Source organism: Struthio camelus, chromosome 21 (assembly GCF_040807025.1).
Source record: "Struthio camelus isolate bStrCam1 chromosome 21, bStrCam1.hap1, whole genome shotgun sequence".
Classification (NCBI taxonomy): domain Eukaryota; kingdom Metazoa; phylum Chordata; class Aves; order Struthioniformes; family Struthionidae; genus Struthio; species Struthio camelus.
In genome coordinates this window covers 6767734-6781919 of record NC_090962.1, presented here as the reverse complement: position 1 = coordinate 6781919, position 14186 = coordinate 6767734, and the positions used below count along the sequence as shown (strand labels likewise).

Sequence of the window (14186 nt, the reverse complement as noted above, 5' to 3'; positions counted from 1 at the left end):
CTGTATGCTGTCTCCTTTCTTCCAAAACAGTATCTAGAGAAATATATTATTTTATTTACTGCAATTTATAGCCATAAGACTTTGAGGAAGAACTATCAGTTTAATATCTATAGAGTTGCTTGGCTATTTTATTTTTCTAATCAATCAGAATAATCTAACAGTGCTACAGGTCTGGCTAACTGCTAGTGCTGTGATCCACAGCAAATAAGCACGCTCCCAGGTTGTAGGAAGCACCTGAAGCACACTGAGGGGGGAAGATGAGGGCTGTTTTAAGAGAGGACTTCTAACTCTTATCTGTTCTTGCAGAATGATGTGGAAAAGGTTGTAGTTGTAATCCTGGATAAAGAGCACCACCCAGTGGAGAGATTTGTCTTCGAGATCACCCAGCCACCTCTTCTTTCCATTAGGTAAAGTGTCCTGTTCTGCTTGCCCATGGCACCCAAGGCTTGCTTCTGCAGCTGTGTTCTGGAAGCGACTCTGGGTCACAGTACGTTACTGCATGCATGTAACAATGGCTGTCTCCTCAACAGTTCAGAGTCCTTGCTGTCTCATGTGGAGCAGTTGCTGCGTGCCTTCATCCTGAAGATCAGCGTATGCGATGCTGTGCTCGACAACAATCCCCCAGGTAAGCATGTCCACGTGGCCCAAAGCATGGCATCGCTTGACCTGAGACAAGTATAGGTAGTGTCTGAATCCCCTCTACTGGTTGTCCCCCGAGTTGGAACATGCCATTTCTGTTGCAGGTTGCACCTTCACGGTTCTGGTTCACACGCGGGAGGCAGCCACAAGGAACATGGAAAAGATCCAGGTGATAAAGGTGAGTGAGGTCTTTGGCTACCCGATTGCATGTGAGAGCTGGAGAGCAAAGAATGTAAGTTAAGGGTACTAGAGCATTTTGAATGTTAACGTCATATGATGCATTTCACAACTTCCTTCCAAATGTGTTAAAAGGTAAATGAGTACCTTCACCAGACCGCAGCCACAAATCACAGCCAATAGCTGCTTTGATGCCTGAACCAGAATGTAATGATACTTAGTGCTTCATGCCAGCTCTGCCACCTTAAGTACTCTGAAGCATAGAGCAGATACTTAAATTCAGATTTCAGTATAACTGAGCCCTAATTCTTTGTACAGAGCAAGGGAAGGCTAAGATTTAACTAACTAGTGGGTTTTGGTTGTACACATACATTTATCTTGCAGGAAAGTGTGTGCAGAGCACTTCATGAAACATTTTTCCTAAGGGTCCTCGCTCAGGGACAAGGAAGCATTTTTCTCCCCCCACAAGGAAAGTTGTTCTGGATGCCTTAAGACATAGACAATAAAGCTAAGGAACTATAAAATTTCAAAAGGGAAATCTGCTCTGTACTGCTTAGTAACAAAACTGATACCATACTAAACAAACTTTAAACTTGCAAGCCCGGACAACTTTTGTTAAACAGGTAAATCCATGCCATGAGCATCTTGGAGCTGCAATTAAACGCTGATGTAGTAAGTACAGCATGCTGGCTCAGTATCGATAAGGCTTTTAAGGGAGTGAAGTGTCACCTTTGGGATAAATAAAATGGGTTACTGTCTTCATTATGCTGTAATTATGGTGCAGAAATCAGTGCTGAGAACTGGACTGTGCATGATAGCCCTGAGACTCAGGATACAGTTAAGAACTGTACAAGTGTTTAAGTTGTGCTTTTAGGGGAGGCTCCTGAGTTACCTTCAAGAGTCACTTGTTTGTTTCTTCCCTCAGCCACTAGGTCTCTCGTTCATTTACTGCTGCCCTAGTGCTGAGAAAGAGCTCACCTTGCAGTGTCAGCCACTGCAAGGATGCTGTTAATAAAGCATCTTGTGTTCCTGCCCCTAGGATTTCCCATGGATCCTTGCTGATGAACAAGATGTGCACATGCATGACCCCCGGCTTATTCCACTGAAGACTATGACATCTGATATCTTAAAGGTGAGCAAAGCCGTAGCCTGGGAGGATGTGCTTCATGAAAGCACATGTAGCTTTAAGTTTTGTCTATTCTGATGCCAGCTGTGCAGTTTATCCATAGGATAAGTTTAATAATGCTGAGCAGTAGCTTAGTCCTGTTAGATGCTCTGTCAGGAGTCAAAGCAGGGCAAGACTTCCCAATGAAATAGGAAGCCTGGTTATGGCAGAAGGTATGAATTCCTATTTAGTCTGTTGCAAACTCTTCTCCATTCACCTACCTGGACATAAAGCAGAAAATTGATACGTGTTTCTCTCCTTCAGATGCAGCTATATGTTGAAGAGCGAGCCCACAAAGGCACCTGACTTCAGCTCTTCACCACCTTCAAGCCTCAGATCTTTCAGTGGAATCGGACACCTTACAAACTATACTTTGATAACAAGTCTCATCAGCTGGCCTTCGGGGTGAATGTAGAGCAGCTGCTGCCTCTTTATTTCAAGTGCGCTTACCACTGTATATAGAACTGACTTGGAATGTGGAGCCAGAGCCTGTTCCCATGTACGCTTGTGTGAGAGTGAGTATAGGTTTTGTTACAGCAAGTCCCTGGGCACAGGGGGCATGGTAAAGCTGACTGCAGTGTGCATACAGCGCTTTGTACAAGTACACGTCTAGCCTTAATTGGGCATCTCCATTGCACACTGGTAGTGATTAGGGATCTGTTGTATGCTCCACTAGAGCAATGGACTCGCACTACAGGTGAGTGAGGCCTTTTACAGTGTCCACTGTGACGGTCCTAAGTAGTTCTCAATAAATATTAAGCTTTATGCCAGCAGAACTAGGCTGAGTTCTATCCAAGCCAGCCTCCCCCTAGAGAGAAAGTAACTGCTCTGTGTTTATGTAGATTGTTTACCGCTTTTCCCATACCTTTTCTGGAATATGGCTGGCATCTGCCAGTTTCTGTGAAGGCTAAAGCACCAGTCCCTTCCCTCAGGAGACCCTCCACCCTAAGAGCAGGGTTAGCAAGGAGGAATTTGTCTGCCAGCCCAGCAAAGACGCTCGTCAAACATCCCGGTCTCAACAGACCGGACAAACACCATTATCCTGCACCTATCAAAGGAGACGGAAGAAGAGGGCCTTAGCATTGGTTCTGTGTATACATGAGTGGAAGACATAGTCCATAGTTTTGAGCTGAGCTTCTTGGCAGACGCTTTGATAAGGCAGCCAGCATAAACCCTCCCTGCCTCCTCCAAGAAATAAGTGGAAGAACAACACACCTAGGTCATTTGCTGCTTTAACCTTTTATATGAGGTTAGACTGTTTAGTACAAGCCAAGTGCTTTGGTAGTACAAAGATAGCAAGGAAAGCGCCAAGCCCAATCAAGTTCCAGCTTGTAAAAGGCACTTCAGTTATAAGGTACCCACGCACAAGGGATTCCTTACCTCCTCCTTCCCTGTTTATTCAAATAAAGGTGGGCAGTATGTGGACAGGTAAGACACATATCATTTTTCTCACATATACTTATTTTGTTACAACATCTGTAAGCATCAGCAAGACAGCACTTACAAAAAAGGGTTGATGGTTTCCTCGTCCTATCAAAGAGGTCTGATGCAAGACATGTTTATACACACAATTAAACTGAAACAAGAAAATACCATACAAAACAAGTATCTCCATAGTAGAGCCCTTTAAAACAGGGTCATAATCTGAACTGAAATATTTTAGCCTTATCTTTCATAAACTCTATAGATAAACCAGGAAGGGCTTTCCTTTCTTAAGACTTATGTATTTCTGCTACTACAAAAGCTAGATGTCATTTAATTGTCCTAGGCTCTGTCCTATGGAAGGACACTAATAATTGCACTAACATCCATGGTGCAGGAGGAAAGAGGAAGACAGAAGTCCCTCCAAAGGGCTGGGCCTGCAGAAGTTCTGCTGTCAACAAGGAAAGCTAGCTGCTTGAATTCCAGATCAACTGTGCAGGACAAAGCCAGGACACTCACCCAGAGAGTACAAATTTAAGTGCATCTGAGACCACCTGGTTACAATCCTGAGGTAAAAGAGAACATTTGTATTGTCTCTTCATAACAATGTCCAGGGCCCAATGGTGATGCTGCTGTTTGTCACTCTGATCCCATACCATCCTGCCCAGAATTGGGTGTCTTGGCCTCCATGTTGAAACCAGATGTAACGAACTCCAGCTGGGTAATTGTGGAAGGTGTGAGAAATCTGAGGGGGGAAGACAAAAAAAATCCTTTTATCTTGCCTAAGTAAACCAGCCCTGACCTTGAAGCTAGGACAACTACTGTAAGAGAGCCCTTGTCTCAGGAAAGGTTCATTCCAAAATATCATTTAATGAAAAGTACATACCATACCCTTTTGAGGGAAAGGCACACCTGTATTATGTTGCCCTCTGTCCTTGAGGGAAAGGCACACCTGTATTACATTGCCCTCTGTCCTAAAATCCTCCCCAATCCAAGCATAAGAATCAAGCTTAGTCTTACATATTATCTTTGTCATATAAACATAATGGGGAATCTACAGCCATTTAAAAAATGGTGTAACATTTAGCAACATAGAAAAGGAAGCATCTGCCATACTTTTTAAAATCAAGACCACACAATAGTTTAAAACAAAGGTTTTTGGTCCAGTTTAAAAAAAAAAAAATTATGCTGCTAGAACTTAGTTAGACAAAGCCTAAATAAAAATAGGAACACTTAAAAGGGCTAAGCTGAAATAACACAGAAGCACAGTGGAACGCTTTAGAAAATGCTGGGCACCTACAAACCAAGCCTAGCTCTTCCATGGCCCCACTGCTTTTTCAGTGTTGTCAAAAGTAAGGACATATTTACATTTCCTCTTGGAGGAAGCCAAAGAGCAGAGAGAGCAGGTCTACTTGGGACTGTTAGCAGAGTTGCGAGACTAAGTGGCAGAATACTGATGTAAAGCCACTGCCCAGAGGGCCACTGCTTACCTCTCTCCACATCGCATCGCTCCACTGCTCTATAACCACTGGCTCGGGGTGGAACTCATCAAGGACGATATAATCTTCAGAGAGCAGCCTCACAGTAATTTCATAACGGCACCCACAGTCAAATCTGGCAGCATACCTGGAGAGACAAGAGGAATCAAGCAGCAGGGTTGTACATACCCAGCCTCCAATTGTCTTTAGCGTTCAGAAATAGTCTCCAAGGAAATTCCCCTCTGCAGAGGAACAAGTGCATCATCTCCATAGCTATGGAGATACTCTAAAACTTCCAACTATCCTAGCCTTCACAGGATTATCACCTCCTTCCAGCCTACTGAATTAACCTTGATTTAGCTCATGCTTTACTCAAGCATGAGTCCCAAACGATAAAGAACTATTATAGCACGAAAAGCTTAAAAGAGTCCCAACTTATATCTAGGTCATAACGCCAGAAATTCTAGTCTTCAACACACACTTACCAATCCTTGACTATAATTTCAGGCCGGTTCTCATCCATCAGCTCATTCCAGTATCCTTCATTCTTCAGGGTAATGAGTTGAGATTTGAGGCATGGCCTGCAACACAAGTATTTGTAACTTCACAAAACACATCTCTTAGCCCTCCACCTCTATACCTTCCCGCCAACAGCTTTACTCTCATAAAAAGCCCATCCAGACCTAAATGGCTGACATGGCTAAGGCGTGCCTGTTTCTGTAGCCAGAAGCACACAAGGAAGCAAACTGGTTAGCTTTGCTCCCATGTAAAAGGGAGAGTTACCTACAAGCTCGATTAACAAGGGTTTCTACTTATATAGCAAATGTGGTTAAGAGGAAACAACTATAAGGGATGTAAAGTAGCTAATCTTCCCCTGTGGACAGCTTTTATTGAAAGCTGTCAACATGACAAACACCTGGGACTCTTGCACATTACAGTGTTCTGTCCTCGTCAGGTAACTGCATCTAATCAGTTTGCCAAACCTTTCCGCAAACCTTAACCTTTGGACCTTACCTTTGGAGGAAGACAAGCAGGGATCCCATGTTCATTATCACCACTATAAAAAAAGTTACAGGCTATTCTTGGTAGAGACAGAGAGATTTAGCACTTGGTGCTATTAATTCCCTCAGCAGTTACCTGTCTATTTAGAGTAACTAGTCTTAACGGGTTAATTAAGCTTCTTCCTTCTCTCATATGTGGGCTAAGGGTCACCAACTGGCCTCGAGCCTTCTGACCCTAGTGCCTTTGCAGACAGGGAAGAGGAAGCAGGGCTCTTCCTCCAGCTCCAGATCACGCAAATCCAGTTCTTACCCAAATGAAGTGACAAAATACTTGTGTACTTTTGGATCTGGCATCTCTCTCCCAAGAGGTCCAGGCAGATCCTCAATCCTCCATCTATCTCCCTCATTATTATCAAGTTTCCAGTGCCGAAAACTCTCTACAAAACGTAGATACCACAAAGATTGTTAGAACCTCGCTTCAGTTTTCCACAGCATCTCTGCTTTCATTAAGACAGCTACAAAAGAAAACTGGGAATCCCCTTTGAAGAATTTTCAGATATGCATTTTTCCTACAACTTCAAGACTTCTGTCAGTACGTTGCCATTACTTTTAACAAGGCTGTCAGCAACTGGGACAATTGGCAGCAGCTTTTTGACCGCATCAGAAACTCAAAACCAGTAATGAAGCAGAATTACTGCAGTGAGATGAGTTTTAGCTGGAACAAAAAATTCCCAGCTACCCAAATATTTAGTCCCAATAGCTGATAGTTTTATCATTGCATCATTTCTACCTACAGTGCAAGTTGATATTCACTATTCATAGTACCTTATTGACGGCAGAGATTTTTCTGGTCTCAGCCACTGACACATTTATCAATACCTATTTTACCCAAGCTGGCTTTACCTGCAGATGTTTCCTTGTGGATCTGCCCTACTACAGCTCCGTTAGTAGCTGAACAGTCCCACAGCACCAGCGATACTACAATAATGCTACAGTTCATGCAGGACACTGACTTTTTCTGACTGCTAGGAAACTCTCCTAACCCTCTACTATAAATAATAATAAGAACAAACCTTCAGCACAGGGATTTTTTATCAAGTTTCTCTTCAAGATGCAGAGCATATAGAAGATCTTCCAGTCAGGGATGCTTCTGTCCAAATTCTGGGTATGAAACCCCTCCCGCTGGCACTTGCGTTTCCACAGGGTGGTTAGATCCACCACGTATCGCCACTGGGTGCAGACCAGTCTGCAGGCACAGATCAGATCCTGGGCTGGAAGCATAGAAAGCAACTCCACTAGGACATCTTCTGGAAGGTCAGAAATGGTTGTCATCGTGGACCAACAGCTTCAGTAACTAGGGCTGTAAACGTATAGGATGGAAAATTTCCAGGCACCTACAGTACAGAAAGGTCAAGGGAAAAAGTACATTTTTACTAGTTATTAACAAAAACAATCAAGAAAACATGCACCACAGGCTGTAGGGTTGAACTCGGGCCCAAGCAGGACAGCCGTGCAGCAGGCAACGGCCCGGATGAGCATCCGGGCATTCCATGCCCCTCTGGCCCTGCCGGCTGCATCCGGACTGCGCCTGCCTGCGCCCCGGACACGGATGTGGGGCTGCACCGCCTTCCGCAGCAGGCGGAGCGTGGGGTGGGGAGCCAGGCAGGAGGTGGGGCTGCCCCAGCCGCTGCCCCGCAGAGCCAGGCCTGGCAGCCCTGGCCGCCAGCCGCGGGCAGGGGTCCAGCCATCCAGGAACGCTGCGCGCCCAGGGGCCTCCTCCCACCGCTCTCACAGGGAGGAATGGGAGCCCGACTGCCGCAGCAGGGGGACACAGTAGCACTGCCAGCACCCTGCCGCTCTTCTGCCTTCGCCCCCCGGCGAGGCAGCTGAGGCTCGGGAAGCCCCCTCCCCACATTCAGCCAACAGATTAGCAGCAGAGCTAAGATGCCCCCGCATCCCTGGTGCGCAGACTGCTAGGCAGCACTTCAGCCATGTCAGTGATGTGACAGGAGCCAATAAGCAGAGGCAGCGTGCACGGCAGGGGTGGGACGCTGCCCTTTATGAGGGCAGCCCGCTGTGCCCGCAGGCAGGCGCTGAGCCAGAGGAGAGCGCGACAGACCTGCGGCCCAAGGTAGGAGCTCTCGGCATCACTGCTTGGCTTTCCCCCTTGCGGGCTGCTGGGGCTGGCCGTGCTGGGAGGGATGCTGGGCTCGAGAGCACTGCTGCAGCGCTCTGTGCTGCAGGTTCTGCTAGGTAGGCTTCGGAACCCTGCCCATCTCATCCCTGCTGTGCAGCAAGTGTGGGAAAATACACAGGGAAGAGGGTTAGGGCAGGGGCAGGTAAGGCAGCCAGTGTGTGTCCTATACACTGCAAGAGACAGAAGCTATCCCCGAAAGGGTCCTGCTGATGGTAGCTCTCACTGGTGGTAGACCAACATTATGGTACCATGAGTAGGAGTGAGAAAGGAAAGCCATCCAGAGGCCTTCACCCTTACAGGGTTTGGGGTGAAACACAAGCAAGGAGATAGGTGATGCCTGACCCTCTTTGCCTGGTGACAGAGCAGGACCTAGTGAAATTCCTGCAGAAGATGAAGTTACCACAGTCTTTCTGTAACATTTTACCCTTAGGGTTGTGATAGGGCATTGGGGTAGGGGGATGCTAGAGGGGAAATTCCTAATAAAAAGCCCTAATAAGATTCCCATAAAAGCCAGGGAATTTTAAATGACAGTTGCCCTGTCTGCAGTGCAGAGAGAGGGCATAATAGCTCTGCATCTGGAACATCTAAAATTTAGGATGCTGTTATTGCAGTGACTCCCTATTTCCGTCCTCCCTTGCTAGATTTAGCACAGCAATATTTCTCCAAGTAGCATGTCAGGGATATTTCACCCACTTTGTCCCTAATGCTGTCCTAGGCTTACTGATTCACTCCTGAGCAGTCTGGTTGCACCTTTGCAATTCACTGCAGCCTCAGCTGAGTTAAAAGCAGGGTCATGGTGCATCCCAGACTGATGACTTGGGGCTCTGAATCTGCACACTCATCTTTGCCTGCTCCTGCAGCACCTGGTCCTGCGACTTGGGGCAGCAGAGAGCCTTTGGGAGTCAGAGTGCAGAATTAGCATATTGGGTAAAGCACACGCTTCCTACTTCACTTCTGGCATTATAAGGCCCTAGGAAGAGGAAGATTAGGGGATCTCAGCTGAGTTATTTTCAGTTATAACTTATGCTCAGACCTAAGGCTCATGACTAAGGAGATTAAGTGCCAGCCTCTAGAAGCAAGGGCCAAACTACACAAATAAGATTTGCGTGATGCCAATCACGTACTTGGGTACCACTCTTCAGCATTTGTTATCAATCATGATATTACAAAGGCAGAACAAGCACCCAGATGTCTGCAGCATTCCCTCTGCAAGCGAAGTCATTACTGCTGCTAGATTTCTGCAGAGGCACACTTCTGGAAGGGCTGATTCCAGGCCAGCTTCAAAGCTGCACAAAGGGCCAGCATTCCCGAGGTTCATCCCAGGCTCTTAACTGAGAATCTGACAAACCGTCCACAGTTGCCTATGCCAGTTACTTACATTTTGTGGATGGATTTAACAAAGGGCTTCACTTATGTCATAAAATATTAATGATTTACTCTCATGCTTCAGGATGAGAAGCCAGTAAGAGTCAGGAGGCCTTGAGGTTAGGGAACAATCTATACACTCTGAAATCATGCTGCACCTGCCTTTCAGATGAACACGTTCATTTTCCCTTTCTCTAGTCCATCCACGTTTGACATCATTGGGGGTAAGAGACCCCAAATCTGATGGGCCACTGGTCTATTCCTGTGTCACTAGTCCTTCCCCCTCCCCCCCCCCCCCACCTTTTTCCTCAGAAAGCTCCATCCAACCCAGCCCAAAGATGGAGTCCCTCCCTGAGGCAGTCCTGATCAGGATCCTGGCTTCCATACCTGCAGTGGACTTGGTGCTGGTGTGCCGCCTAGTCTGCTGCCAGTGGAAGAACCTGGTGGATGGAGCTGCTCTTTGGATTCTCAAGTGCCAGCAAGAAGGCCTCACTGGAACAGAGTCACAGGAGAATGCAGAGAATTGGCAAAACTTCTACTTCCTGAGCAAAAAAAAGAGGAATCTCATCAAGAACCCATGTGGCGAAGGTGAGAGACAAGCATAACAAGCCCCAAGACACCGCAGAGAAGGCCACTCACTGAAGACTGGGCATCTTCAGGCTTTTTCAAAGATCTTAGTTGGCCCCAGGTTGCAATGTTTTCTTCTTGCCCAAGAGAAGTACATGCAGCCAAATCACTTAACGGGCATGAAGACATCCTAGTAAAAAAAAAAAAAAAAAAAAAAAAAAAATCAGCCTTTGCAAGGGGCTCTACTTGGCATCAGCTTTATGACATCCTTGCTGGGATCCGAGTTAAGTTTGAGACAGACAAAAAAGCATCCTTTGCCAAAACCACTATCCAGGGTAACAGCAGTGATATCTGAGTTTCCAGATAACTTGTTGCCAAATAATTACAAGAAAGATGAAGCCCTCCCCGACTTGGGGAGCATTCTGGCCTTTGTTCACCAGGCTCCCCTCTCTGCAGCAGCTCAGGCAAATCTCATTTGTACTTCCTTACTAAAACTTGCATTACTGAGCTAGTCACATAGCCCTTTAGCCATTAATTTGATAATCTATTAACTTTGCTTGGTAAATCTGCAAGATGTTTAGCTATAAGCAGCAGTAACCAAGCCTCATAAGCCAAGCAACAAATAAGTTTCCATATTTCACACATCAGCAGGCAAAAGCAGCAACATAACTTCTCTGTTTTGTTTACAGGTGATGTTGCTGCAAGCTTTTTCATCATCCAAGTCCCCTCTGGCTAAGGCTAGAAAATCCCAATTTTTGTGTTTAGGGGCACACTGCTTCTAGAAATACCACTTAGCAATTTAGGTATGTACTGAAAACCTCCTTCAAAGTTCCAGAATATCACCTTGAGGAGCAGCAAACAAGGAATTCAAAACAAATCCCAATTACTTACTTACTTACAAAAAAAGAAAGAAAAAAAAAGAAATAAAGGAATGGGCAATCTCTCTCTAGGCTATTTCTATATTACAACACTGAAAATGCTGACGGTTCAGAATATCTAAATAGTTTCACTACAGTATTTTCTTAAACCAACCTACACATGCATAGCCATATTGGTGGTAGAAAATGTTTGTGTTCAACCAGATCAAAGTTTTTTGCCTGACTTCTACTTAAACATCTCTGTAGTCCATGTACAAACGAGCAATGTATCTAACATATCTTTCACAAGCAAGAGAAAGGTCCCGCTGGGAGGTGGTCAGGTTCTCCAGGCCCATAGAGACTATGATGCAATAGATTCTCTCTTTTCTGCCATTTGCAGAAGACTTGCAGTACTGGGCAGAGGTAGAGAATGGAGGCGATGGCTGGAAAATTGAAGAGCTCCCTGGGGACTTTGGAAAAGAATTCCCTAGCGAAGAAGTCCATAAATACTTTGTGACATCCTATGAGTAAGGCTGCTTTTTCTCTTATTCAGGGAAGGGGACAATTTTGCTTCGTCCAGCCCCAGGAGGGGTTGTGCTACCAAGTAATTCCTTGCGTTTCAGGTGGTGTCGAAAGTCTCAAGTCATTGATCTTAGGGCTGAGGGCTACTGGGAAGAGCTGATGGACACAACCCAGCCTAAAGTTGTGGTGAAGGACTGGTAAGTAGCAAGAACGCCCTGGAAGGCGGACAGAGCCTCAAGAACAAGGAGAGGGAGGGCATATACCTGCACTAGGCCTTAAAACCTCAGCTGTCACCCCACTGCATCCCTTGGTGTCATTCTATATGTGGGGCAGGGCTAGAGGTTGGCTTGAGTCACTGGCAGCTCCCACAAGCTTCAAACCATTAGCGCATGTGGCCTCCAAAGACCAGGTCCCTCTTGTGACTGGGGGGATGGGTTGGGATGAGAACTGTTCCAGATTTCCACCTCTGCCAATCTCATCAGGTCGCTGGGGCCTTGATTTGAGCCCGCCCATTGCTGCCATTCAGCAGGGGTCTGTTGTGTCTCTTTGCCAAATTCACCTAGGCAAGACTGGCAGCTCAGGTCTCCCCGCAGGTACGCAGGACGCAGCGATGCTGGCTGCCTCTATGAGCTTTGCGTGAAGCTGCTCTCAGAGAATGAGGATGTGCTGGCCAAGTACAAGAGTGAAACTATTGCCATCCCACAGGACAATGACGCTGACTGGACTGAGGTGAGTCGCAGACATGGGTTGGGCAGGGGACACCCAGCCTGCACAACTCAGGAATATTTGCAAACAGACAGAAGCAGGGAGTGTTCTCCTGGAGGAGGAGGAGAGCTCTCTGGCTTACGTTTCACGGAGCCAGGGATTATGCTATTAGGCTACCTTACATGAAGTTTGGAAACTCACTAAGTCACCTCTACAAGTTTGTGGGATTGGAAGGAGATACCCAATTGGGAAAGGGCTCAGTAGCCTCTGAAAATCACCAGGATCAAAGCTCCTCCCAGTAACTCCTTTCCTACTCTAACTGTCCTCATTGTTACCCAGCCTGGTAGCCCTGGCTGGGGCAGGTGGGGATTAAAGGCTCTGCGCACTAGGGAAGGGTAGATTCATGGTGGTTTGACACTCACCAATAACTGTTTTCTCTCTCTCACCCCAAAGATCTCCCACACCTTTTCCAACTATGGGCCTGGGGTACGCTTTGTCTGCTTCGAACATGGTGGCCAGGACACGCTGTTCTGGAAGGGATGGTATGGCGTACGTGTTACCAACAGCAGTGTGACAGTGGAGCCGTAGCCATGCTGAACTTGGTCCTGCTTGCTAGAGCCAGCTTCCTTCAGGGCATCCCATGGGCTTTGGATGGTTTCTGCATGGTGCTACTTCCAGGCTGTAAAGCATATTACTTCTGTGCGTGAATGTGCACCAAATGCCAGGGCTGGCCACTCTTTCCTCAAGGGGACTATGCAAAGAACGGAAATAGATTTGTGAATGCACCATATCAGCCTTATCACTTGCACTGATCTTCTGTCAGACATGAGATCACCTAGAAATCCTGCAGACCTTCCTTCTCTTTGGGCAAGCATCACCTCAGCCACTCAACGATTGTCCCTAACACCCAGCCAGAGGTAGGCACGCCCTTGTCTGCTTCCTAGACTTGGGCACTATTAACTTTGAGGAGACTTTGGGCTTATTTCTAGAAGTTAAAGAGAAGAAAAACGGAAGGAAATGGAGCCCTTGAGTCTCAGAACTGAACCAGGAAACCCAGAGCCCTGTATCCTCTCTGCCCTTGACTGCTTCCATGATGTGTGGTAAGCATCTTAGCTTCTCCCATCTATAAACTATGGACATCATTGCCTGCCTCACATGAACTGTACCTTGTCTGCCAAGTGCTGTTCTGGGTTCTTGTTTTAATATTTAGTAGTGGTAATGCAAAGCAACAAGGACTGGGCCCTTGTCTCTTGCACTGATCCCAACATTCGTTTATTAGGGAAACTGTTAGGAACTGAAACCACTCTGGTGTCTGCCTCAGGGCTTCATTTGGCTCGCCCACACACAGAAGGCAACCGAGAATAATAGCCTAGAGAGAGACAAGGTCTTAGGGAAATGGGTGAGCAGCAAATTGGGAAAAGGGCCCAGGAACACGTGAAAATAAACTCATCTACTCCTTCCTGGCCTCTGCATGCTGAACACAAGCACCCTGGGTCAAATCCAGCATGGCGCTCTGCAGACAGGACATTGCTGCAATATTCTCCACGCAAAAAGCTGCTGTTAAGCTCCACTTGATCTCAGTTCCTCCTGCCTAGCAACACTATCTGCAAAAAAGTACAGTCTGCCTTCGCTCCATATGCTCAATGACAGGACAGCACATCATACATACTCCCACTAGTGCCTCCTGATACCACTTAGGGCTGTGAGCCAACATCCTGAACAGAGACACCCGAGCTTCCCTGAGCCACATCCATCCCCTCCGGTCAGTCCTCTCAGTACAGCAGGGCTGATGTTGCCTAGAGATGCGAGTTTCCATTTTTGTGTCCATCTGTCTGTCCCCACTTGCTGAGCTGCCAGGGCAGAGTGCGTATTTGAATGCCACTTGGTATCAAAGTGCACCATTACAAATGCAACATAGTAGTATTACCTGTGGCCAAAGGTGAGCGCTTCCAAGCTGGTCACTTTGTACGTGCTCTGCTTCATCAGGCTTTCTGCACACTGCTACACACTGGTCTTCCAAACTACAGCCATGCCAGACCAGAGTCTAGGTGAATATAATAAATAAATGACAGTTGTGCAGACCTTCCCTCA

General features: G+C 46.6%; 3 protein-coding genes across 11 annotated transcripts in view; 2 read left to right on the top strand and 1 right to left on the bottom strand.

The window, feature by feature from the left end:
• Positions 1–3573, top strand: part of MAD2L2 (mitotic arrest deficient 2 like 2) — an 8483-nt gene extending 4910 nt beyond the window's left edge. For 5 of the 6 annotated variants that reach the window (XM_068915780.1, XM_068915783.1, XM_068915782.1 and 2 more), the window contains exons 5-9: positions 307–407; positions 531–625; positions 744–817; positions 1856–1948; positions 2246–2387. In XM_068915780.1, the coding sequence (XP_068771881.1) occupies positions 307–407; positions 531–625; positions 744–817; positions 1856–1948; positions 2246–2287 (405 nt within the window). In that variant the 3' untranslated portion in view covers positions 2288–2387. Of the gene's footprint in view, positions 1–306; positions 408–530; positions 626–743; positions 818–1855; positions 1949–2245 lie in introns of all 6 variants that reach the window. The other variant, XM_068915781.1, reaches the window with a different exon arrangement.
• LOC104141865 (F-box only protein 6) lies at positions 623–9964 on the bottom strand. 4 transcript variants are annotated; one of them, XR_693617.2, is made up of 6 exons: positions 6956–7512; positions 6193–6319; positions 5367–5462; positions 4894–5029; positions 3923–4148; positions 623–760 (listed from the first exon to the last, which is right to left on the bottom strand). XR_693617.2 is itself a non-coding variant. In XM_009671435.2 (6 exons), the coding sequence occupies exons 2-6, from the start codon at positions 7212–7214 to the stop codon at positions 4002–4004; spliced, it is 765 nt and encodes a 254-aa protein (XP_009669730.2). In that variant the 5' UTR covers positions 7215–7276; positions 9832–9964; the 3' UTR covers positions 3207–4001. The 4 variants fall into 4 exon arrangements, 2 of the variants coding, with proteins under 2 accessions (XP_009669730.2, XP_009669729.2); XR_693618.2 differs by having other exon boundaries at positions 723–855; positions 6956–7489; XM_009671435.2 differs by lacking the exon at positions 623–760 and adding an exon at positions 9832–9964 and having other exon boundaries at positions 3207–4148; positions 6956–7276.
• FBXO2 (F-box protein 2) lies at positions 7483–14186 on the top strand. Its single transcript, XM_009671433.2, has 6 exons — positions 7483–8013; positions 9757–10032; positions 11269–11395; positions 11492–11587; positions 11984–12119; positions 12549–14186. Exons 2-6 carry the CDS (start codon positions 9783–9785, stop codon positions 12681–12683), a joined length of 744 nt encoding a protein of 247 aa, XP_009669728.2. The 5' UTR covers positions 7483–8013; positions 9757–9782; the 3' UTR covers positions 12684–14186.

What these genes read in the sequence shown, in the direction of transcription:
- LOC104141865 (XM_009671435.2), bottom strand. Translation starts at nt 7,214, where the DNA reads ATGACAACCATTTCTGACCTTCCAGAAGATGTCCTAGTGGAGTTGCTT. An exon ending in GAAATTATAGTCAAGGATTG is followed by an intron (nt 5,030 to 5,366) that starts GTAAGTGTGTGT and finishes TTGTCTCTCCAG; the next exon opens with GTATGCTGCCAGATTTGACT. An exon ending in GCGATGCGATGTGGAGAGAG is followed by an intron (nt 4,149 to 4,893) that starts GTAAGCAGTGGC and finishes TTCCCCCCTCAG; the next exon opens with ATTTCTCACACCTTCCACAA.
- FBXO2 (XM_009671433.2), top strand. Translation starts at nt 9,783, where the DNA reads ATGGAGTCCCTCCCTGAGGCAGTCCTGATCAGGATCCTGGCTTCCATA. An exon ending in CAAGAACCCATGTGGCGAAG is followed by an intron (nt 10,033 to 11,268) that starts GTGAGAGACAAG and finishes TGCCATTTGCAG; the next exon opens with AAGACTTGCAGTACTGGGCA. An exon ending in AAAGTTGTGGTGAAGGACTG is followed by an intron (nt 11,588 to 11,983) that starts GTAAGTAGCAAG and finishes GTCTCCCCGCAG; the next exon opens with GTACGCAGGACGCAGCGATG.